Source organism: Aspergillus ibericus (genome assembly GCF_003184845.1).
Source record: "Aspergillus ibericus CBS 121593 unplaced genomic scaffold BO80scaffold_9, whole genome shotgun sequence".
In the NCBI taxonomy this organism is placed as follows: Eukaryota; Fungi; Ascomycota; class Eurotiomycetes; order Eurotiales; family Aspergillaceae; genus Aspergillus; species Aspergillus ibericus.
The window spans coordinates 473,274-494,920 of NW_020292107.1; the positions used below are offsets into that span (position 1 = coordinate 473,274).

The 21,647-nt window shown below is 52.6% G+C and overlaps 5 protein-coding genes across 5 annotated transcripts; 1 reads left to right on the forward strand and 4 right to left on the reverse strand.

The window, feature by feature from the left end:
* Nucleotides 1-240: 240 nt before the first annotated feature.
* Nucleotides 241-6,103, reverse strand: BO80DRAFT_286588 (transcriptional regulator SIN3). Its single transcript, XM_025714958.1, has 9 exons — nt 5,661-6,103; nt 5,507-5,574; nt 4,762-5,417; nt 4,594-4,694; nt 3,828-4,542; nt 3,275-3,754; nt 2,291-3,154; nt 996-2,234; nt 241-938 (listed from the first exon to the last, which is right to left on the reverse strand). Exons 1-9 carry the CDS (start codon nt 5,759-5,761, stop codon nt 327-329), a joined length of 4,836 nt encoding a protein of 1,611 aa, XP_025577877.1. The 5' UTR covers nt 5,762-6,103; the 3' UTR covers nt 241-326.
* A 994-nt stretch (nt 6,104-7,097) lies between these two features.
* BO80DRAFT_432783 (protein phosphatase 2A regulatory subunit CDC55) lies at nt 7,098-8,789 on the reverse strand (the record flags this gene model as incomplete). Its single annotated transcript, XM_025720801.1, has 6 exons — nt 7,098-7,121; nt 7,183-7,748; nt 7,816-8,461; nt 8,521-8,660; nt 8,704-8,744; nt 8,776-8,789. 6 exons carry the CDS (start codon nt 8,787-8,789, stop codon nt 7,098-7,100), a joined length of 1,431 nt encoding a protein of 476 aa, XP_025577878.1.
* A 1,573-nt stretch (nt 8,790-10,362) lies between these two features.
* Nucleotides 10,363-11,785, forward strand: BO80DRAFT_286808 (uncharacterized protein). Its single transcript, XM_025714959.1, has one exon. The coding sequence runs from the start codon at nt 10,498-10,500 to the stop codon at nt 11,545-11,547; it is 1,050 nt and encodes a 349-aa protein (XP_025577879.1). The 5' UTR covers nt 10,363-10,497; the 3' UTR covers nt 11,548-11,785.
* osm1 (putative fumarate reductase Osm1) lies at nt 11,675-14,126 on the reverse strand. Its single transcript, XM_025718947.1, has 5 exons — nt 14,022-14,126; nt 13,885-13,953; nt 13,574-13,811; nt 12,067-13,517; nt 11,675-12,011 (listed from the first exon to the last, which is right to left on the reverse strand). The coding sequence occupies exons 1-5, from the start codon at nt 14,059-14,061 to the stop codon at nt 11,914-11,916; spliced, it is 1,896 nt and encodes a 631-aa protein (XP_025577880.1). The 5' UTR covers nt 14,062-14,126; the 3' UTR covers nt 11,675-11,913.
* A 1,680-nt stretch (nt 14,127-15,806) lies between these two features.
* BO80DRAFT_488725 (KR-domain-containing protein) lies at nt 15,807-21,583 on the reverse strand (the record flags this gene model as incomplete). The annotated part of the gene is made up of 15 exons (XM_025723584.1): nt 15,807-16,712; nt 16,771-17,248; nt 17,305-17,645; nt 17,702-17,806; nt 17,859-18,110; nt 18,162-18,613; nt 18,700-19,054; nt 19,087-19,112; nt 19,170-19,266; nt 19,319-19,855; nt 19,991-20,615; nt 20,683-21,037; nt 21,067-21,350; nt 21,413-21,545; nt 21,577-21,583. The coding sequence occupies 15 exons, from the start codon at nt 21,581-21,583 to the stop codon at nt 15,807-15,809; spliced, it is 4,953 nt and encodes a 1,650-aa protein (XP_025577881.1).
* Between the last annotated feature and the right edge of the window lie 64 nt (nt 21,584-21,647).

The following is a 21,647-nucleotide window of genomic DNA, read 5'->3' on the forward strand; positions in this document are numbered from 1 at the left end:
ACACAGTGAAGAAGAAAATACAAACATCCCAATTGACCCCGTCCCGATACCCCCAACCCACGCCAGTGATCCCCCGACGGTCCGGCGGATGCCCCCCCGGTCGCATCCCCTCGAACCGCCAGCGAGTTTCGTTTCCCAACAAGCAGAAAGCCATTCGTGCAACCGTAGAGACCGTCGTCGCGGTTCATGTAGTGTCAGGTACAGAGGCAGACAAGACACAGCGAGAATGAAAATGTACAGGCGCGAATGACACCGAAGGAAGGCTGCAGAGATCCATGCCACCCCGCTTGCAACACGGTATAGACATTCGCAGCAGCAAGGATTCCTCACTGCTCCTTCGACTCGGCCGCGGGCGCTTCCACGTCAGCCATCTCGGTGTCTTCCTTGTTGCCCTTCGAGTCCGACCCGGTGGCTTCGACTGCCGCGGCACCGCTCTCTTCAGGGCCCTTGATCCAGGAGCGGAATCGCTGGTTCGACTCGTCCACTTGATCCTTGCTGAGACCGTGCGCCCAGCGGGGGTTGTTGACAAACTTCTCCGTAAACCGGTCCCGGCGTCGCTCCTTCACCGCCGCCTCTTCCTTGGCAGCCTCCTCCGCGGCCTCCTCCGCTGGCGCTGTCGGCCGCCACCACCAGTCGTAGCTGCTCGGCTCGTACAGGATGTGGTAGCTGTTCGCGCAGATGCGGATGATCAGCCCATCCTGGTGCACCAGCGGCCGGTAGTAGCGGTTGTACTCTTCTTCCTGCTCCAGCTTGGCCGGGAGGTTGCGCTTCAGGAAAGGCATGCGCATCTGAGAGAACGGCACCCCCTCGGTCGGATCCCGCATCGTGTACGCAGAGACATAGTACGACCAGCGCGCCTCTTGGCTCAGCTCTTCATTCTCCAACGTGGCATCTTCGGGGGTCAGGAGTTGCACCGCCGTCTTCTTGGTGCCAGGACTCTGTAGACCAGACCGGTTAGATCGCAACTTATTCAACTCGAAAACAGAAGCACTTACGTAGGTAATGCGATATATATCACCGTCCTTGACCAGCCGTTCCACCTGCTTGCGGTACTGGATCTCTTGGTTGTGGGTGGTCTCCTCCTTATCCCGTTCCTTGAAGAACTGGTTGATGATATCCGAGCTGCGGTCCTTCGAGTCCCCGTTGAAGATAGCCCCGGCAAACTTGGAGATGCCCGCGAACATCTTCTCGAGGTTGTACAGCTGGTAGCCGCTCCGCAAGTAGTAGCGACGGAGAGTCTCTTCCAGGTGCGAGGGCTCCATATCCCCTTTGATGACCTCCTCACACATGCGCACGATCTGCTGGTACAGGTTTGCCTTGGGGTCGCAGTCGTAGAAAAAGTCCGTGGGGAACTTGTCAATCAGGTTGAGCTCCTGCGCCGGTTTGCTCACAAGCGCACGGCGTACATCGTCATGTGCGTCCTTTTCGTGAAGCTTGATGCGCAGCAGACGCGAGTAAAGAATCTCAAAGGTGCGGAAGAAGCAGTAAATGTTCAGATTGGCGTAGAGGTGATGGGCCTTCTTCTCGTACATCTCGTTCAAGTTGTACTCCCGGTGTTGGTTGAAGTTGCCTTGCCCAGGGTGCTCCATCCATTTCAGTTCTGCCACGTCGAAAGGCTCGGTCGGGTCAGGAACCGGGGTCGATGGGATCAGGACAGCATCCGGAGTGCCATCACGGCTGACGGGGGTACTGCCTTCCTTGTCGCCGCGACGTACTTTCTCGCTGCGGCGTTCCAGAACGTCGCGGAGGAGGTCGATCTTCTTACCATTGATGCCCTTTCGACTGCGCGGGGTCGAAGACTCCTCAGCCACCAAACTCTCATCATCGCCTTCATCCATCGGGGATGTGCCGCTAGAGAGTTCGTTCATGTACACGTGGAAAGTATCACGGTCCATGCCGAAGAAAACGGGAATGAAGTCCTTGATGAACGTCATGACCTTCTGCGGGTCGGCGCCAAACCCAGCAGAGTTACGGTCAATGAAGGTGAGCAGCAAGTGTGTGGCGTCAATGATAACGGCCGGATCGTCAAAGGTGAACTCGAACTGATGCTTGGCGGTCTGGTAACCACTCTTGCGCAGGTTCCTGCTCTCTTCGAACTTGTTCTGGATCTCCGTCTGGATGTGCTTCGCCACGAACAGCTTCTTGTCGATGGCTTTGCTGGCGATCGCCTGGTGGTCCAGACTACGCCAGTAGGCTTTCTGCATCTGCTCGCGCCAGATCTTGTCCCACTCACGCTAATGTGACGGTCAGCTACTATTCACTTGGGGAAGGGTGGTTTGTGATGCCTTACCTGACTAGCTTTCCATTCCTCGCACTTCTGCTTCAGACGGAAAAGAACAATGGGCAGGACATGAGTCGGTCTCTCGAACATCTCCTTGATAATCTTTTCGCCACGCGCTCTGTCGTAGATCTTTTTAATTACCCGTTGATAGATCGCCTCGCTCTGCCCACCAAGACCGGGCGGGAGTTTGAATGCAGCGCATTCCCCTTCAGACATGACCAAGAACTGCTGCACAATTGGCTCGATGAGCTGGATAGTGCGCGTGCACGCCTCGATATGATGGTCGTAGTCATGTCTGTCCTCTTCAATGCGGTGCAGGGCATCCTCAAACTGGTTCTTACGGTGGGCGACGAACCCGGAGTCTTCCGAAGCCCAGGTAGGGTGGGACGCCCATTCGTCATTAAGCACACTGTAGCACAGCTGATCACGGCCGCTGCAGGGCTTCTGTCGTTCCCGCTTTGGCAGCAGACGATAGCTGGGCCCGAGGGACCGGCAATGAGACAGATTGACCAATCCGGACTCTTGTTGCTTCGCCTTGACGTCGATGATCTTGTCTTCGGGCTCATCAACATGCATGAAGCGCTTGAACCAAGCCATGAGTTCCGGGTTGGAGCCAATGTAGCTAGCCGCCCGTTTCACCAGAACATGCCTGTCGATGAGGTCTGTGGAGTATAGGTTACAGAGCTTAAGGAACTCGCTAAATGTCTGTTTGTTTCCAATATACTTCTTGACCCGGTCAAAGAAGGCGAATTCCTCCTGAGTGGGTGTCAGAGAGAAGGTCGGCTGTATCGGCTCAGGCAGAGCGGGAACCAGGGTGGGAGAAACAGCCGGAACATCCGCTTGCGAAGGCTTTGTGTGATGAACCTTGGCCCTCTGCAAGTTGATCAGCATTATTCTTCAACTAAGATTAAGTGGCACATAAGAGCAAGGCAGCCTTTGTATGAAAGACTTAAGAAACACATGGAACGATCAGTGTTCTTCAGTGTTACTCACCTTATTGGCATTACCAGCTTGGAGGGCTGAGGATCTAACCTGCACATCTCCCATCCGTGCCGCATCGGTAGCAGAAGGACCAGACATCGAGGGACCGAGGGAGGATGGAGCTCCCGGCCCACCCCGACGCTTCTTGCCGTCCTTGGCAGAATCCTTAACGTTGAACTGACCCAGTGGGGGCATCTTCACGTCGCGGTTCGGAGTCTGAGAAGGAAGAGCGTTGGCGCTGGGATAGCTTGGCTCGCCACGAACATTGCTCATGGGAGCAGCTTCTTCGGCCTGGCGAGCGGCCGCTTGCTGTTTTGCATGCGCCGCCGATTCGGGCAGAAATTGCTTAAAGTCCTCCAGCAGATCGGGAGCCGTATTGAACAGCTGAGTGACCTGAGCATACACATCCCCAATTGGCTTGGACTCGCGTTGATAGGTCTGCAGAATCTCAAGGAACTGTTTGTAGATCTCGGGGGCACTTGCAAATCGGTTCTAACAGAGATTCCAACGTCAGCGTGGTTGTCACTCTGAATGATTCTCAAAAAGGAGGAGTTCTCATGCTCACCTTGATCTTGTTGACGTAACTAATCGCATGGTTGAATTCCACTGGTCCCCGTTTGGTCAAGTCCTGCGAGCCTTGGAGCATTCCAGTGCCCACGCCCGCTAAGCTGTTCATAGGTTGAGTCAAACTAGGACCCTGTCCAGACGCTGCTGATACCTGCAACAGAGACGGACGTGTGAGGCCTGCGGAGGCAGCAGATGCGGCACCTTGAAGCTGGGAGACGCCACGCTGATCCTGCTGATGAGCCATGGCGGCAGCTCCTGCAGCGGCTTGCTGCTCTTGCTGGGTTGGGTAGTCAAAGTGATGATCTTGGGTCTGGTTCTGACCACCTTGCTGTCCGAACATACTTGGTCCCATCATGCGGGAGCCGGGAGAATATGACCCGGGGAGATTCCCTTGTTGCTGTTGCTGCTGCTGCTGTTGGGGTTGGGGTTGTTGCCATCCAGGTCGAGCCTGGTCATAGTATTCAGGACGCCCATGGGGCCCCATGCCACCGGACGGACCAAGCTCTCCGGAAGAGTCCAAAGAGTGCCTAGCACGGGGCATGCTCAAGGTATTGGTACCTGACGGAGTGGTCACCCGAATGGCATCCGGATTGTCCTCCGTCCCGCACTCGATCCGATATCCAGGAGGCAAGAAAGTGTTGAACCCTTGGATAAGAGCGGGGTGCCCGTTGAACAGAGTGGAGACGCGTTGGATGACTCCGGGGGTATCAATCCTGCTGCTAAGTCAGAAGGGTACATTTCCATCACAATATCCGGCCGCTTACGCTTGACTTTTGAAGTCTTTCATTATATCTAGGAACCGGTTGTACACGTCAGGCTGGTCAACAAAGCGGACCTTGACCTGGTCTAAATAACTGAGAGCATCCTGTTTGAGAACCGTAAGCGAGAGCCGTTAGCTGCAGGGCATGTGCCCGAGCATGGCAGGGACTCACATTCAAAATCGGTTGTTGACCCTGCGCCAGTGCAGCCACATTGCCCGGAATCTGAGGACCAGAGCCATTGAACCCCATCATAGCCTGGCCTGGCGGCCCAGCCGGGTGTTGGATGTATGATCTGGATGTACCTTCACCATGCTGCATCTGCGGACCGTAGATCCCGCCAGGTCCTCCCGGAGTGGGCATAGAACCTTGTGGGCCATTTGCGGGGTTCGAACCGAGGTTAGACAACAGTCCGTTGGGCCCGTGGATGGAATTCGGTACTTTTGATGCCACCGGCTGATGAATAGGGATTGAACCCGTGTGACTCTGGACTGGATGGTGCTGCTGCTCACGCTGGCGTTCAAGCTGCTGTCGTTCCAGTTGCTCACGTTCGCGCTGCTCACGCTCTCTGTGGACCATCTCCTCCTGGCGCTGTCTCTCAATCAGCTCCCGTTCTCTAGAGTCCCGCTCGCGTTCCCGGTTGATGGACTGAGGGGAGGGATGTTGCATGGCTTGCCCGATACCCGGGAGCGAGTGACCAGCATTATGACCAGGGGCCGCGGGGTGCTGGCCATAGGCGGGAGGCTGATGCGGACCAGCGTGGCCCTGGCTCAGTTCCGCCAGTCCGGGAAGAGAATGCCCGCCAGGCTGATTCGCAGGATGGTAAGGACCTGACAGGAGCACATAGATCAGCCAACTGCTCAATCAACGATTCGCATCGTATGTCACGAGAGAACTGAAGAGAGTAAATGTTTCTAACCAGCTGGGGGTGGGAGAACCGGTCCGGTGGGCTGCGAAGATGGACCTTGCTGAGGCGGTGGGTTTTGACTAAGGCGCAAGATATCGCGGTCAGTTATCGCTGCTTTTCTGGGCGCAGATGTGGTGTACAATGCGCACGGCTTTGCATTACATACCTAAATGAGCCCAAAGGGCGAGGTTGTTGGTTGATCTGATCCATCCCCGAGTGCGCTGGCGGGCCACCGGGGTGCCAGTTATCGTTCCCAGAAGAGTTCATGGTCGTGGCGCATGAATGGGATCCTAGCCGCACAGATTCCTGCTCGGAGCACTAGGCAACTGCAGGTTCAGGTTAAAAGAAGGTAACGGGCCTGTTGACGAGGTTCTTGCACTCTGGTTCCTCTACACACGGCGTGATTTCTCTTCCTCCAGCTTGAGTTCACAGCGACATCACTATGCTGGAGACTGCCAACCGCAGACGAACTATACAGAGGCAAGGAGCCGCAAGATGACAACCAGCCAGATCTCAAAGAGAGTATCGGAGTCACGGGAAGACAATAAAGGTCAAAAAATACCTGATTAGCCAGCGAGCAGCAGATCAAGTCGGTGATGATGGTTTGCGCGCAACCGATCACGGATGGTCTCCCGACAGAAGGCGGAGAGTGCCTTTGACGGCACTAACCCCTTTCCCGCATAGTGCCGCCTCTCGGAAGGACAATCTTCCGGCCGCGGCAGTCACTGCAACTTGATTGGCTGAGGCAATGACGCTGCCCCGTGGGAATGGTCCGACGTCATTGACTGGCTCGGTCACACAGCCGTCCAGCCGTCCAGCCGTCCATGAGCCGGTCCGGGTTGAACCTTAGGTAGTGACTCCCAAACCCTGGCACCTTGACCGTGTAACTTCATGGTCTGGTATTTCTCACATTTGTGGGGATGCTAGGGATATCCTCATGTTACGATTCATCCACTAATGTGAGCCTTTAGAACATACAGCTCTGCTTAGGTGCACCGAGGGTAAGGGTAGAACATATATATATCCACCCTAACGGAAGATAATGTCTCCACTAGAACATCAAAGCTTCAGTTTAAAACTCCAATAAATTCATTATCTACTTCGTGACACTAAGCAGATACAACCATCCATCCCAGCTATCCGAAGTCTTGCTCTAGTCATAGCGGGGGTGCCATAAACAGCAAAAGAGCCCGGCGCCTTCCCCCCCAGGGGGGCACATCAATCGAACAGGCGTCGGGCAGCAAAAGGGACAAGTCACCCTCTGGAGGCTCCACGTAGTATTTCTCTATCAGTTCCCACTAAACGCCTCCCCAAACGATCATCGAACATTACCATGTTCATTGCAATAGAAGGGTAGAATGGTACACCTCGGCCGGAGGTGGATTGGGAAGAAGGCTAAAGGAAAGCGGATGGAAGACGAAGGACTGCACAACCAAACTCCAACAGAACGGGGCAAGAAAGCGTGCTAAACTGGAACTGGCAACTTGATTTTGGATTTGCGACTGCTGCTTCTAGGAACCTTAATTGTCTTATATCTGTCCCATCTTTGGATCACATGCTGACATGGCTGTCCATTAATGATTATGGCCACTTTGTCACATACCTACAATGCAGAAAAGACAAACAGCTGCACATCCAAAGTCAGTCACGGATCGACCGCATAGCCGAGAGGGAAAGAAGGCACTCACGTTATTCGTAGCAGCAATTGCAATACTATCCTCATAAGGATGCCAGCTCATGTGCAGAATCTTCTTATTAAAGTCGATCTGGTCGGCATCCGTCTCCTTCTTCATTCTTCCACCAGGACCAGCAGGGCTGCCAGCTCTGGAACCATTCTTCTTGCCGTTGGCACCCTTGTTCATCGGCGTGGGGACGCCAACCTTCTTCGCCTTGAAAGCAGACTTGTCCGCCTGCAGTACTATCTCCGTCTCCTTGCTGGCGTCGGTGGGGTAGATCATGAAGTTGTTGTTGTAACTTCCTGTCATCACATTTTCGGCGTTACCAGAGAAAACGACTTCGAATTTATCGAAGATGCTATCGTTCTCGTAGGTGTCACACAAGCGCGGTCGCAAGTGCTCATGAATGGGGATCGTCTTCACCGGCTGCTTCTCCATGTTGACATCCCAAATCTTGACGGTTAGGTAATCTCTCGACACGATGTAGCGACCGTCGTGTGAGAATCGCACGTCGGAAATCGACGATATAATCTCGGAAAAGAAGGATCGGGAAGACGCATCCTCTTCTTGCTCAAAGACTAACGTAGACAATAGTGTTAGTACATAGCTCCTACAGGAAAAGAACGACTGCAGAACATCACATACGCTTTGAGTGCTCATCGCACAATGCTCGCTGCCGCATATCGGCAAGCTTGATTGTGCCCTTTGAACTGGCATACATGAACCAGTTGCAACTTTGTGGGTGGAACTCAGCTGCCGTGATGACTTCCGTAAGCTCTTCCATGTTTGCGGGTTTGATGTCCACAATGTTGAAGCTCTGATCCTGGATATTCAGGTTCCAGAGGTTAATCCGGAGGTCGTCGCTGCTTATGAATGTTTCCCCGTCGCTATTAACGGAAATGCTGTTGATGTGGTACGCATGCGCGTTGGCGTATGTCCTCCGAGGTACGGCCGCCACGACAGTATCATGATGCGTCATCCGTGGGAGCTTCAACATCGACGGATCCTTGAATGCTATGCGGGGCGCACGGGGAGCCCCTCCACCACCGACACCCGCAGGGGTCAGCTCGCTCGAGAGGTTATTTTCTGCAACAACCTTCAATGACTTGTCAAACACCTTCCAGAGTTTTATCGTTTTATCGTTAGTTGAGAGGAGAAAGTGGGACGCATTTTGCCGTCTGCACCACTTGATTTTGTTGATTTTCTCTTCGATCTCCAGGGATTTGAGATAGTCGAACTCCGGCTCGTGCGACTGGAATTCGGTATGAAATTTGTACTCGCAAGTTTTTTTCTATGGACTGTTAGAGACGTCCGTCCTCACAAGCGCAGAGAAGGCGAGGGCTTTGCTACCGTTTCATTTCTCTCAAATAACACCACTCGTCCTCCCTTGTCACCCGTTGCTAGGTAGTTGCCAGTGTGGTCAAACTCAACGGTTGAAATGATGTCCGCTGGGGAGCAAGCAATGTCAGCCGACAGTAGGGTAGATGATACTGAGAGAGGTCTAGGCTCAGGAATCAAAGGCGGGGGACATACCTTCTGTGATGTCCTCCACATCGCCTTTGTCACCAAAGCATCTAATTACAGAAATTAGTATGGCGTGATTACCGTGGATATGCCATTGTGGCTCAAAAGCGGAAACAACACTCCCCCAACAATCTGCCAACCCGACCCCGCTCCTCGCCCAAACGTAGCCACAAGCATGACAAAGATTGAAAGCCGGCGCATCCACCGTAAACAACTGGCATCACTGGCACACATAAATTCAAGGGGTTTTACTCACTGCGTGAACTTCCAGGTAGGTGTACCTGGTTCCCTGTCTACCATTTTCTTTCAAGTCCACCCTCTGTCGGGTTGTCTATGAGCGACCGGGAGAGGAAGATTCTAGGAGCCACAAATCGAGGAGCTCGTTTGCGATGGCCAAGGCGGGGTCTGCAGATACTGGTCTCGTGCTGCAAGGATTCGAGCCGGAGAACTTTTCACTCGACGGAGTAGTTCGTTCAAGGCGAACAGAGGAGGCGTAGCGATGGGATGAACGACGGACAGGCGACGGTATTCGTGATAGGAGTGGACCTCAAGCGGGGATAAAGACGGTTGGGAGCATCCGACTAGGGAATGGCAGAGGCGGAGAGGTGAGGAAGGAAGCAAGGCCGCGACGTCCGAAAGGAACGTGAGAAGCAGAAGACCGAGCTGAGTCACTTGCAAGCTGGAGGAGACGAATGATTGACAGCCAGGGCTGATCAGGCCAGACGAGGAGGGTTGAAGGGTGGGGAGGAATTTTGTTTTGGGGTCTTTTTCCTTTTTGACTTTGGATTGGGGGAGACCCTCCTCTCTGGGGATTTAATGGTGGGTGGTTGTGCTAGTGTCTAATAATAAATGGGAAAACACAAGGACAAGCACAGACCAGCCGTACGAAGGGACGACGGTCGGCTGAAGGGTAGAAAGAAGAGGGAGGGGAAGGGAGGAGTTTGGGTGAGGCGGGAAGTGGGAGGGAGAGGATGACGATGATGGAGGGAGATGGATGAGTGGTGGAGGAGAAAGACGGTGGTGGTGCTGCAGTGGTGGTTGAGGTGAGGCGGTGGTGGTTTGGCAAGACCCGTCTGTCGGTGGTGGGGAGCAGTGGCTGCCCGTAAACCCACACACGCTGCAACTACCCAACTTAACTCGGCCGGGCGCTGACATCAACCACTGTCCCCTCCATTGCAACTCTCTGCCGGCCATTGTTGTGCGCACTCGCTGCAGCCATTGTAGTATGCATGCCTGGATTCACCGTGAAAGGTGCTCGTGGGGTGAATGCTCTCGAAAAATGCTTGTCCCTCAACGGCGTGGTCTTAAATGACCGCCCTGGTGGTTTGGGTTGCCTTGTCTTTGGATCCAGCAGACGTTCGCATAACAACAAACAACTAACCATCTATGATGAAGCTAACGAAGGATGGAGGGGCCAGTTGGATCCCGTGCGAACTATTTCCCCAGGTACCAGAGATGCGATCAGAATGCATCCTTATTTTTCCCAGCCCAGCATCTCCCCATCCAGATCTCTCCGAATCCGTCAGTTTCATCGGGTGCCGCGCTGCTTGGAATCTCAGGACTCCAGCTCCAGCCTGGCCTGAGGCTCTTCACATGCACATGCACTTCTTCCTACTGATCCCGACTCCTTTGGACCGAACACTAACCCAGTATTTCCGTGAAAGCCACTGAAACATCTAGGATCTCTTATCATTCCCCTTTGCTCAACCCGACCAGCTCATTCGGATTGTTTGCCCCGATCGCTGTTGCTTGCGACCTGGTACTCTTTCTGGCAGCACTGACACTCCCCGCCCGTGACAAACCATGTCCAACAACGAGAAGCGGGGCAGTGACGACAAGCCCGCAAACACACACCGCAACGATGCCAATTCCTCCTCAGGTACCAATGAACGCCCAAGGAGCCCTTCTTTGGCCAGTCGGATCCAGAACTCAGCTTCGGGACTCGCCAGGAATGTCTTTTCCGCCCCTGGCTCGTCAGCCGATTCCGCCCAATTGCTGGCGAACAGCGGTAAGGCCGGGAATTCATCGTCACACGCGGCACTAGCAGCGGCCCAGCAGTATAGGGAAAGCTCTACTTCTGCCTCCCCCTCAACTCGAGAGTCTCCGATATATACCTCTACCGAAACGTTCCGGTCATCGTCTACCGCGCGACCAGGGGGATTTGAACTTCCTCCGCTCACGGAAGATGAATTTCAGCGCACTTACAGCGCGGAGTCCTTCGACGGTGACAATGGCAGCTTCATTGCCGGTTCAGACGCGAATGAATCCAAGGGAAAGGGCAAGGGCAAAGGACGAGAGTCGGACAGCGATCCCACCAATCTTGTCACATCTGAACAATGGGCTCTACCCGACCAACCAACTCTCCTTTCCTCCGACGGCGATGCAGTCGTATCCCTCCTCTCTGATCGGACCTTCGATCCCGAGTTCCCCCCTACAGCTGACGAGCCCGCTGAAATTATCGAGACAGAATTCACTCCTGTACAACTTACACCTGCAGAAATACAAATGATCGAGTCCTTCCGTCGCCTTACACCCCCAGCTGCGCCCGCAACATCACCCGGCAATCTAACATCCCACAGCCTGGTCCCGGATATCGGTGATTTCCTGGACACGATTCCATCGGGAGGTAACTCGGATGCAGCCACGCTGCGAGACGCCGTTTTGGCTGGTCTACCCGGGGCGGCGAATTGGCTCTCTGTCGAGGAGCGATACCATGACGAAGTCTGGGGCTACCTGCGCCCTACGTTGGAGGCTGCCGCCAAGGAAATGGAATCCAATAAGAAAACTGGGAGAGCGGAGGAGGGGCCTGCTGTGCGACGACTGAAGATGATCCTAAAGCACATGCAGCAATGACCCGGCTTGCCGAGGACTTGGCTATTGTATTATAAGGTCCCTACGGTCGGAACGAATCGGTTTCCCTTGATACTACTTCCCTTCTATGTACTCTTGGCTTGATCGTCTACTGCAGCTGATCGAACAGTCATTTGCTGTGATCATCCATGGACACCATGGATCTACAAAGACCTTTTTGTCTAAGAACAATTGGAATAAATTGTATCTTACATACCGAAAACATAACACAAGGACGAAACCGTAGTCCTGAAAATCATCACGATGGACATGCTCAGCAGAAAATCAACAAAAATGGGTATGTGTCAAAAATGGCGGCATGGTTGTTTTCTCTTCCCAACCGATATATCTTCGTTCTATGTCATGTTTTTACAGCTCCAGGCTAGGGGTCTGGCCCTTGACACGGCCGATGACAATGTGGCCAGCGTACTTGGGGATGACCTCGTCGTCATGGAGCATCGCAAATTCTGGAGTTAGGTTAGAATGGGCTCAACGTCATCGGTGGTGAAGAAGCAAACATACCTTCTGTGGCATCGCGGCCCATGAAGTTGAAGAGAGCGTTAGCTCCACCCGGGTGCTCGTCCAGCCAGTTGGTCACATCCAGCACGACACCCTTGACTACAATCCATAGGTCTTCCTTCTTGTTGTGCTTGGCGATCTCCTCCATTGAGTATTCCTTTTCAGGGATCGAGAACTTGGCAGGCTCCTTTGGCTTGGCCGTCTCAGCGGCACCTGCAGGGGTAGCAGCCGATTTGGCACTCTGGGCCGAGGCAGCGGGAGTTCCGGCACCCGCGGCAACCTGACCACCACCGGTTCCGGCCCATTCAACAGAGATCTTACCCGGAGTGGCCGGGTCGATGTGCAGGGAAATCTGGCCCAGTCGCTGGGCGGCGGTGGAAGCACCGCCAGAGAGCAGCTTCTGGAAGAGGTACTGGCTGGCTCTGTCACCCGCAACACGGCCGTACACAACACAGCCCAACAGGGAAGAACCACCCAGACGGTTGGCACCGTGCACACCTCCAGCAAGCTCACCACAAGCGTACAGACCGTCGAATGGCTGCTGCTCAGAGTTGAGAACCTCGGCGTGCTCGTTGATCTCGATACCACCCATGGTGAAGTGCAGAACGGGCTCCATCAGAGCCACGTGGAAGGTATCGTCGATGCTGAAAGGCAGATTGTGGAAGAAACGCTTGTTCCAGGGGTCCTTCTTCTTGCCCTCGGCGATGAGGTTGTATTCGTCGAAAGTCTTCTTGAGGGCTGCCTCGCCGCAACCAATCTCCTTGGCGAGCTCCTTGCCGGACATCTTCTTCATCAGACCACGGCCAGAGTAGTGGCGAGTGTGGAAGTCGAGGACATTGGACGCCTTGCTGTTGAGAACGAGGCGGATGGGCCACTTGCCCTTCTCCTTCTCCTTCCACATCTGTCCGGAGACGTAGTCACGGTGGCCCAGCTCGTCGGAGAACCGCTCGCCGTCTGAGTTGAGGAGGAGACCACCCTCACCACGCAGGGCTTCAGCCGCCAGGAACTTGAACTTGGCGGTCGGGTCCTTGGGGTCCACGAGACCCGTGGGGTGGACCTGGACCTTATCCATGTCGATGCCGTTGGCACCAATCTCCATCAGCATCTTCTGGCCATCACCGGTGGCGTGCGTGCCGTTGGTGCTGGACAGACCGAAAGTGTCGGGACGGTGCTGCTTCAGAAGGGAGCCGTCGCCGAAGTCAGCGGCGTAGCCACCGGTGGCCAGAACGACAACACCGTCGGCGGTATGTGTCTCGCCATTGTACTCGTAGGTCACACCCGTCACATTGTTTCCGGACTTGTTGATGGAGGTCACGCGAGCCTTCTTGAGAATTTGGACACGGTCGGGCTCAGCATCCGTGAGCTCTTCTAGCCGTTGCATAAGGGCGTATGTGATGGCCATGCCGGGGAATTTGGCATCGTGACCACGATGCGTACGGGGCTGAGAGTGACCGCTGCTTGAATCAGTACGATTGTACGAGTGACCTTCCTCCTAGGAAGGAAAACTCACCCGAGACGGGAAACAAGGGTGAGGTCGAGGTTGAACACATCCTGCAACCACTCGACGGCAGCAGCGGACTTGTATGTGAGGACCTTGATCAGATCGGGCCGCGCCTTATCTCTAGCAGATTTGAGGGTATCATCGTAGAAAGTCTTGACGCTATCGGCGATGCCCAGGTCGACCTGGGTGCGCGTCAGGGCGCCGTTAATACCGGATGTAGCCTTGGTGGAGTTGCCACCGAAGAAGGCTGTTTGGGTCAGTTTCCCATAAATTCAATTATAATGCGACCGAAAATCTGCAGAAGGGCAAATCAAACATACCCTGCTTGTCCAGAACGAGCACATTTCCACCGTTAAGGTAGACGGTGTGGGCGGCACTAAGCCCGGACACTGAGAGACGAGACAATGGTCAGCAATGCGGGGAAAGCTGTTTCCATGCGGTGAGAGGACCAACTCACGTCCACCGCCAACAACGATCACTCTAGGGGCGGTTGCCATCGTGGAGGATATGAAAGGATACAAGGGAAGTCGAAGGGGATGGCGAGAAGGATGGAGAGAGATCAGAACTAGACACAGAAAGGAGGAGGTAGGCAGGCAGGGAAGGTAGATCTTTAAGCAGCCAGCGATCCGGGGGAGAAAGCGTTCAGAAGCCGACGGGGGAGACGCTCACTCGGCCGAGGCTCATCCATCCACTGCCTGGTATGTACCGTACGATTACCGTTCGCGAACCCGGTCCGACCTGGGTCCGGTAACTGATTCTTGTTCATATTTTCGAGACCTTGATGGAGTCGTTCTTGTGGTGGATTCGATGGGTCTGGTTTAGTCTGTGCTTGACAGGTCTGGAGTTATCCATCGTGGTTATAACTATGCCCTATACACAGACGCCCCTAGCCCTTCACTTCCTAACTAAGGACTGAAGATAGAATACCCAAGAACCATCATCACATGCAGAACGTCACCAGAGCAATTCCTCCTCCTCCCATGACATGGACGAACAACTTACGGCCTGGGGGCCCTTTCACATGCCCGTCCACCCTCCCACCCATCAGCAAATGACATTGCACGCTTAAGTCAGCCGGCACGTCATGCTCGGCGGGTCTTTAAACTCTCCCCGGATTCTGAAGAGTCTGAATTTTGGGCTTAAGATGATCGATGCTTTAATCCATCGAGATTCTTGGATTGTTCATGTCTGTCTGCTCAGAGGGAGTCTAGCGTAGTTTGATGATAATGTTGTAGACCCAAGGTAGAGTAGAGGGGAGTCTCACAATAAAGACCATTCATACTTACGTGAAGGACAGGTATCGGACCCTGGTGGCGTAATACTACTTTACGGAGTACGGAGTACAGTTACCCCATACAAACCAGACCACAAAGAAATGTTGCAGACTTGCAGACCCGGGGAATGTCCACTAACCACTAACCAAGTTACCTCGGACCGAAACCCATCATACAATCACCCAAACCAGCCAGCCTATTCAATCTAGAATCAATCCATACACTACGCCCCTAATTAACCCCTTCCTCTACAACACATAAACTCTCTTCTTCAAAGCCAAATATACTCATGCAACCAAATCTCCAACCCACAATTCACCCAAGTTATGTATTAAATACGATAATCTACTTCGTAAGTAACATACCGATCTGCAAAAGCAAGATCACCTGACCCCGGCAACTGACTACCAACTCCACCAATCAGCAACAAGGGATTGAATTCCGAGATGCACCAATGTCGTAGCGGTGTCGTTTAATGAAATTACCCTTTTGGGGGGTGGGCTATTGCCGGCGCCTATTTTGGCTTCCACAACTGAGACTGTGAGGAGGCTTACTGTTGGAATGGGATGTGGTTTGAATTTGACTGTGTTAAGTTCAGGATATGTATCTTGGAATGGGGGATGTTTTCAGTGAAATGTACATACTGGTCAGTACGAGTTGAGTATTAAGGGGAGAGAATGGGCGGGAGAGCGCTCGGGGGAAAATAGCCCGAGGGATTACTTCGTACCTGAGTGGTGTTGAGCTTAGTTATCTACTAGCTGTGGGCATTTTCGGTGCATTGGAACCGAGTGTCGTGTTTGGGGAGGTCGTGGAGATAAGTTGGGCTATTTGCTCGTGGGGTAAGCGATTGTGTGAAGAATAGGAACAGTTGAGAGCATAATGACATGGAATGACCTCAATTAAGTACCTCCATCCAGTCACACATCGTTCATGAATGGATCAAAACACAACAGCTCTGGGCAACAATGCTAGTTGGGAACTTCTGTAGCAGTTTCTTCATGCGCTCCTTCCATGTCCATCTTCGCCTTGAAATGCGCTTTCAAACGCCCCACAGCCAATTGCGCCAGTCCTCTCACAGTGCGTGACTTGGCAATATCAGGCATACTGATCTCGAGTCCCAGGTTGCGCTGTACCCAGCTCTTGATCTTGATGGAGGCAAGAGAGTCAATCACAACATCCAATTTCTGCTTCTCGTCAAGGTCTTGAGATACAGCCAGATACGCGCAAACCATGCGGGCAGTCTCCTTCATGATAAGATCAATGGTCTCCTTGCTGAACATGATACTTGGGTCCCTTTCTGCTTCACGAACTAGGTCTCGCAGCAAGTTGCTACTTGCTTCGCCAGACTGTTGCTCGGAGATGCTGTCGATATTTGCGTAGGATGCAAATCGAGCGTCACGTTCAGGCCATAAGAGTCGAACGGTTGGATCGGAAAGCGGTCTTGTATATCCAAGCCCGACTATGACAGGGCCCGAGGTCGAGATCCTGCTGGGTGCATGAGACTGTAAGATACACACCTCTAGCCCTTTTAGCACCTCATCCTCCCCTAGAAGCCATGTGCCAACACTTTTCATTGCCTGCAGAAGCCGTGGCTGTCGGGTGATTAGGCCAGTCTCTCCAACAGCCCCAAGTGCCAGGACGGACGACGGCAGGCCGAGCTGGCGACGATACTGTGAGAATCCGTCAAGAAAACTATTAGCTGCTGCGTAGTTGGCCTGGCTGGTATTGCCGCAAAGCCCAACCAAAGAGCCGAATAGAACAAAAAAGTCCAGATCTTCTTTTGCGACTGCCTTGTGCAAGTTCCATGTGCCCTGGACCTTGGGCGCTATTGACGCCTGCCAATCCTCATAGCTCATATTCGTAAAAGGGCCGTCCTAGTAGCCCAGGTGTCAGCATAGTCGGTACCCTTCCGCTGCGATGGCAAAGTCTTACCCTCAAACATAAGGACATCTGCAGAACTCCTTTCAATGGCTTCTTGCTCCTTGCAACGGCACATTGCACATCTTCAAGGTTTATGACGCTTCCCCGAACACACTGCACATGACAATCTGCGATCTCGAGCTCATGTATGAACTCCTTATCATCATCCTGTACTCCTGCATTCCGAGAAAGGTACACTAAGTGTCGTGCCCCTTTCTCTACCATCCATGTGGATACTGCACGCCCCAGGCCTCCAAGCCCACCGACCAGGAGATAGGATGCTTCTGGATGGAATGACGCGGATTTCTCTATACTCGAGCTCGGTAGTTGGCCAGAGTCTTGAGGCATTCTTACAAGTATTTTCCCCATATGGGTGCCTTGTTGCATATATCGAAATGCGTCCGCCACGTCACGGGCTTCAAATACTCTGACCGGACGAATGGGCAGGATCTTGCCCTCTTCGTACCACGATACAAGTTGCGTAATTTCACTAAATTGAGCTTTAGCTGGCAAATAATTAACCTAACCTCATAACTGAATACTGACCGGTGGATAGTCTCTGGATCTGTATGTAACACCTCCAGAAGGTCGACACCAATAAAAGCACGATTGTTAAGGAATGGCTTCAAGCTCAGGGTGCCATTGAGGGAAAAGTCTCTCTTGCCTAGTTCAATCATTTTTCCAAATGGGGCAACGCATTCCCAAGAAGCATGCAGCAGGTTTCCAGCCAGGGAGTTCAAAACGATATCCGCCCCGCGTCCGCCTGTTGCTTCCATCAAGGATGGAAGAAAGCTTGCGCTTCTCGAATCAAACATGTGATCTGGGGGGATGTTGACTTTCTGGATGAGATGGTCCCTTTTGATCTGGTTTCCAACTGTTGCAAATATCTGTTCTTGATGGTTAGAAAAGTGCCGCAGAGGGCAAAGTGTTCCCCTTCACATACCTCTGCACCAAGTAGCGTGCATACTTGAATAGCAGCCATACCGAATCCGCCACATGCAGAGTGAACAAGAACCGTCTTCGTGCTGCCATCAGTGAACTGTATCATCTGGGAAGGAAGATTGGCATACCTGACCCTTCTTGATCTGTCCGACATGGACCAATGAATAGATTGCCGTCGGATACACAAGCGCCATGTTTGCTGCATCCTCCAAGGACAGCCCTTTGTCTAGCTTTTTACAGCGCCGTCGATTGACAACCGACCGAGTGCCAAAAAGTCCCGGGCCCAAGACCAGCACCTGATCCCCGACTATGAGATCGGTGACATGATGACGGACTCGTCGAACAGTTCCACTTCCTTCCACTCCTAGTTGATCTGAGTTGCCGACATAGCCCAATGCTACTAGGATATCCTATGTCAGATGTTAGTCATATGGTGGCGTGGCTGCAACCTAAGTACCGACCCGGAAATTCAAACCAATATAGTGGATGTCAATCTCAACTTCGTCGTCACCTAGGTCCTCTTCACGATATTCCCGCCATCTGAGGCTATCAAGTCGACCACTCCTACCAATATGGATCCTTTTAGGGAGCTCTGATTCTAGCTCCGGGATGTCATTTTGATTTCCTAGCGACCAATAACACCGACTGGTATGAATAGTGCCCTCGTATAACGTAAACTCATAATCCAGATCTCGGCCTGATGCCTCTCTGGAGTGACTGATCTTTTGGAGAATACTTTCAACAGCTTCTGCTGCACTGCGATCAAACGATTCGATCTCAAGTATGCAAAAGTCGATCACCAGTTCTCGCCTGATAGATCGCACGAACCCTGGTACCAAGCCAAAATTTGTGTTCCAACAAGTTACTTGCGTGCTCTTTGTAACCCATAAAACCAGGCATCGACTGGCTTGAACTAGATAAGCTTTCAAGGCGTGGTATCTCTGTTCAGTTAACTCATAGAGGAATGGGCCCTCTAGATCCAGTAAACATAAGATATACGTGGTATCGATAGGCGAGTGGGCCAGAGTTGTCCATTCCACTGTATACCCAGGTCTGTGAGCCTGGAACGAACAGTATTTGCCCAGGGGCTTGGGGGCCCAGGATCAGAGACTAGCAACGAAACCGTCGGATTTATTCTTGGACTAAGAGAGGGTCGTGTGATCATGGTGACAAAAGATCGGTAAGGCGCATCAAACTCATAGCGCGTAGCCTCAGTGCCTGTGAAACCAGCAGATTGTAGCTTCTGGTGCCATCTTTCTGGGGTGATGTAGGGTCTGTTCGTTCGTCCGTCCTTTTCACCCACCCACCATCCAGGCAACGTTCCCTGCCATAAGATGAGTTTGAAGGTCTGCATCTGTACCAGATAGTCTATTCCTGGGCACTCACCATTATGTAGTCATTGCTCAGTATATCTGCCCGCTGGTGTTTAGTTGCCAGTTCGACACACAAAACCAGTAACGAGTCCATACCTGAGTGCAACTCATGGAGCAAGAAATGCCCATCCGAGTTAAGCAGCTTCCGGACATTAGCAAGTGAGTGCTTCAACGATGGTGTTGCATGAATGACCTGACGGCTAGGTTAGCAATGACAGGGGCCACTCGATCCCAGAAAGCCTAACATTAGATGCGATGACAAGATCGAACTCGTAAGCTGCAAAGCCTTGTTCGAGCGGATCACGAGAGATGTCGAGAATCTTATATTCTATGTTCTGGTAACGCTCAAATCTGCTCTGGGCTGCCGCGAGAAAACTGGGGGTTATATCAGTAAACACATATTTCGCATATATAGGCATCCCTGATACGTATAATGATTGTAGCGTGGCCGCTGTGGCAGCTCCAGTGCTCGCTCCAACCTCGAGAACACAAAACCATGGCTTTGAGTGACCTAAGAGAGTCAGAAATGTGCTCCAGTTAGCACCCTCCTGGCAGTAAGCATAGTAACGGCCCAGTCGATTTTCGTCCAGAAGTAGATCCAGCGGAGCAACGTGATTGGAAATGATCCCTTGGCAGTTCGCATAGATCTCGTTCATGCAGACGACTGGGATTGTGCCGTCGATGCCCACATCGCTAGTCACGTTAGAACTTAAGGTTCCGATCATAGCATCCTTTTCCGCGCTCGACATAACCATCCATTTCTCCAAGTGGGAGCCTGATATCTAGTTGTTTTCCAAAATTCTAGCCGCCTCACTCAAGACCCAGCCTTTCCACTTGACTAGATGTGAAGCCACCGGGCGCATGTCCCTGATTATATCGGCCGTCTGTAAGATATACCAAAATGATATCTGTCTCACTTGTTCAAGAATTGCAAGTTGGGCTACAGAAAGTTCTGTGTGTGGTAGTAGCGCTTGAGGGTGCTGAAAGTCAATGCTGGGCCTCCATTGCATCTGCGCTACTAGTGGGATGGACTGGGTCTGTTCCTGATCACCCAGTGAGAAGAGCAGTCCGCGCTTCATGGAAAGTACTACTTTGCCATCAAGCATAGCAGTTGCGTCTCCCACGAAGTAGTTGCCAGATCCCCGTTTGACAGTCACCCCAACTTGCATATGGTCACCACCTCTGCCAATGAACATTCGATCGATCGAAGCAGGGATTGTATTTTTCATGATGCGCCGAAATATCCCTGCTGCCCCTGCAACGCTCACGAGCTGCAGGCATTGATCAATCATGGTTGGATGAATCAGGTAAGGAGTGTCATGCTGCTTTACTCGATTTATCCTGGCCGAGGCCCTTCCGCCTAGGGGGTCGGCCGAGATGCTTTGCAGTATCATATTGCTGGACAGGCTCGCTGTCATTGTAGGGCTAAAGATAAGATTAGTGCCAGCAACAATAGCAGATGAGCAAACTCCAGCGGCCAAGGCCTGGCATGCTTCATGAACTGCGACTAGGCTGGATGAGCAGGCCGTTTGGACTGTCATACTGCAGACGATGTTAGGCTATCATCATTAAACTCAAGTGTTTCCTCTATGGAATGGCCATTACGTACCTTGGGCCCCGGAAGTCATACTTGTAGGAGATGCAGTTTGCCAGAGTATAATCGCCCGTAGAGAGAGCATGGGCTCTGTCAATGGTCTCTGGATCCCGATGGGAAAGACCCAGCCAGTCTTCTCCGAAAACGCCTAAGAAGCAACCGATATCCCTCCCTTCCCAGTTTGTCTCGCCTGCACTCTCAAGACATTCCCAAACTAGCTCTAGCAGGAGTCGCTGCTGCGGACCCATGCTGGCTGCTTCATAGTCCCGTATCGAGAAGAAATGGGCGTCGAAACAGGCTGGGTCGTCTTTTAGGAAATAGCCATACTTGGTTTTAGTGCAGCCTTCCTTGGTCGGATGATAGAATGCATCTGCATTATATCTGGTTTTGGCACCTCACAGACACCATCTTCTTTCCTGATTAAACAGTCCCAAAATTGGTCCCCTGTGCGAACAGCCCCAGGAAGTCTCATCGCCATACCAACCACAGCAATTGGGATAAAGGATCCTGGCAGTTCTTCAAGGGCAGGCTTTGGGGGTGAACCACCTAACAGGCCCACATTTGGAGCGTCTTTGGGGTGTGGAGGAGCTGAACAATCTCCATCAGAGGCTGGCGAGTGTGGCTCATTCTCCATCTGTATATCAATGCCCTTGATATTCTCATCTGACTTCGGTGCTTGCATACTGCCGTGGGTGAAAATGTATTTGAATATATCTCTTGACCAAGGATGTATGCTTGCTCATACCGGTTGGATATTCGAAGATGTTGGTGGTTCATTTGCGCAGCCAACCTATTACTTGAGACTGAATTTGTATCACAACTTGCCTCATTAGGCTCACAGCACTTCATGCTAGAGAACTGAGCTTCGTCAAAGCATACTGCAAAGGAGTGCGGACAATCAGCACTAACCAGACATCGTGTGTAACATCTTCTAGTGGCAAAGCTAGACCGCCAGCTGCACTCATGATGCTGTGCGACCT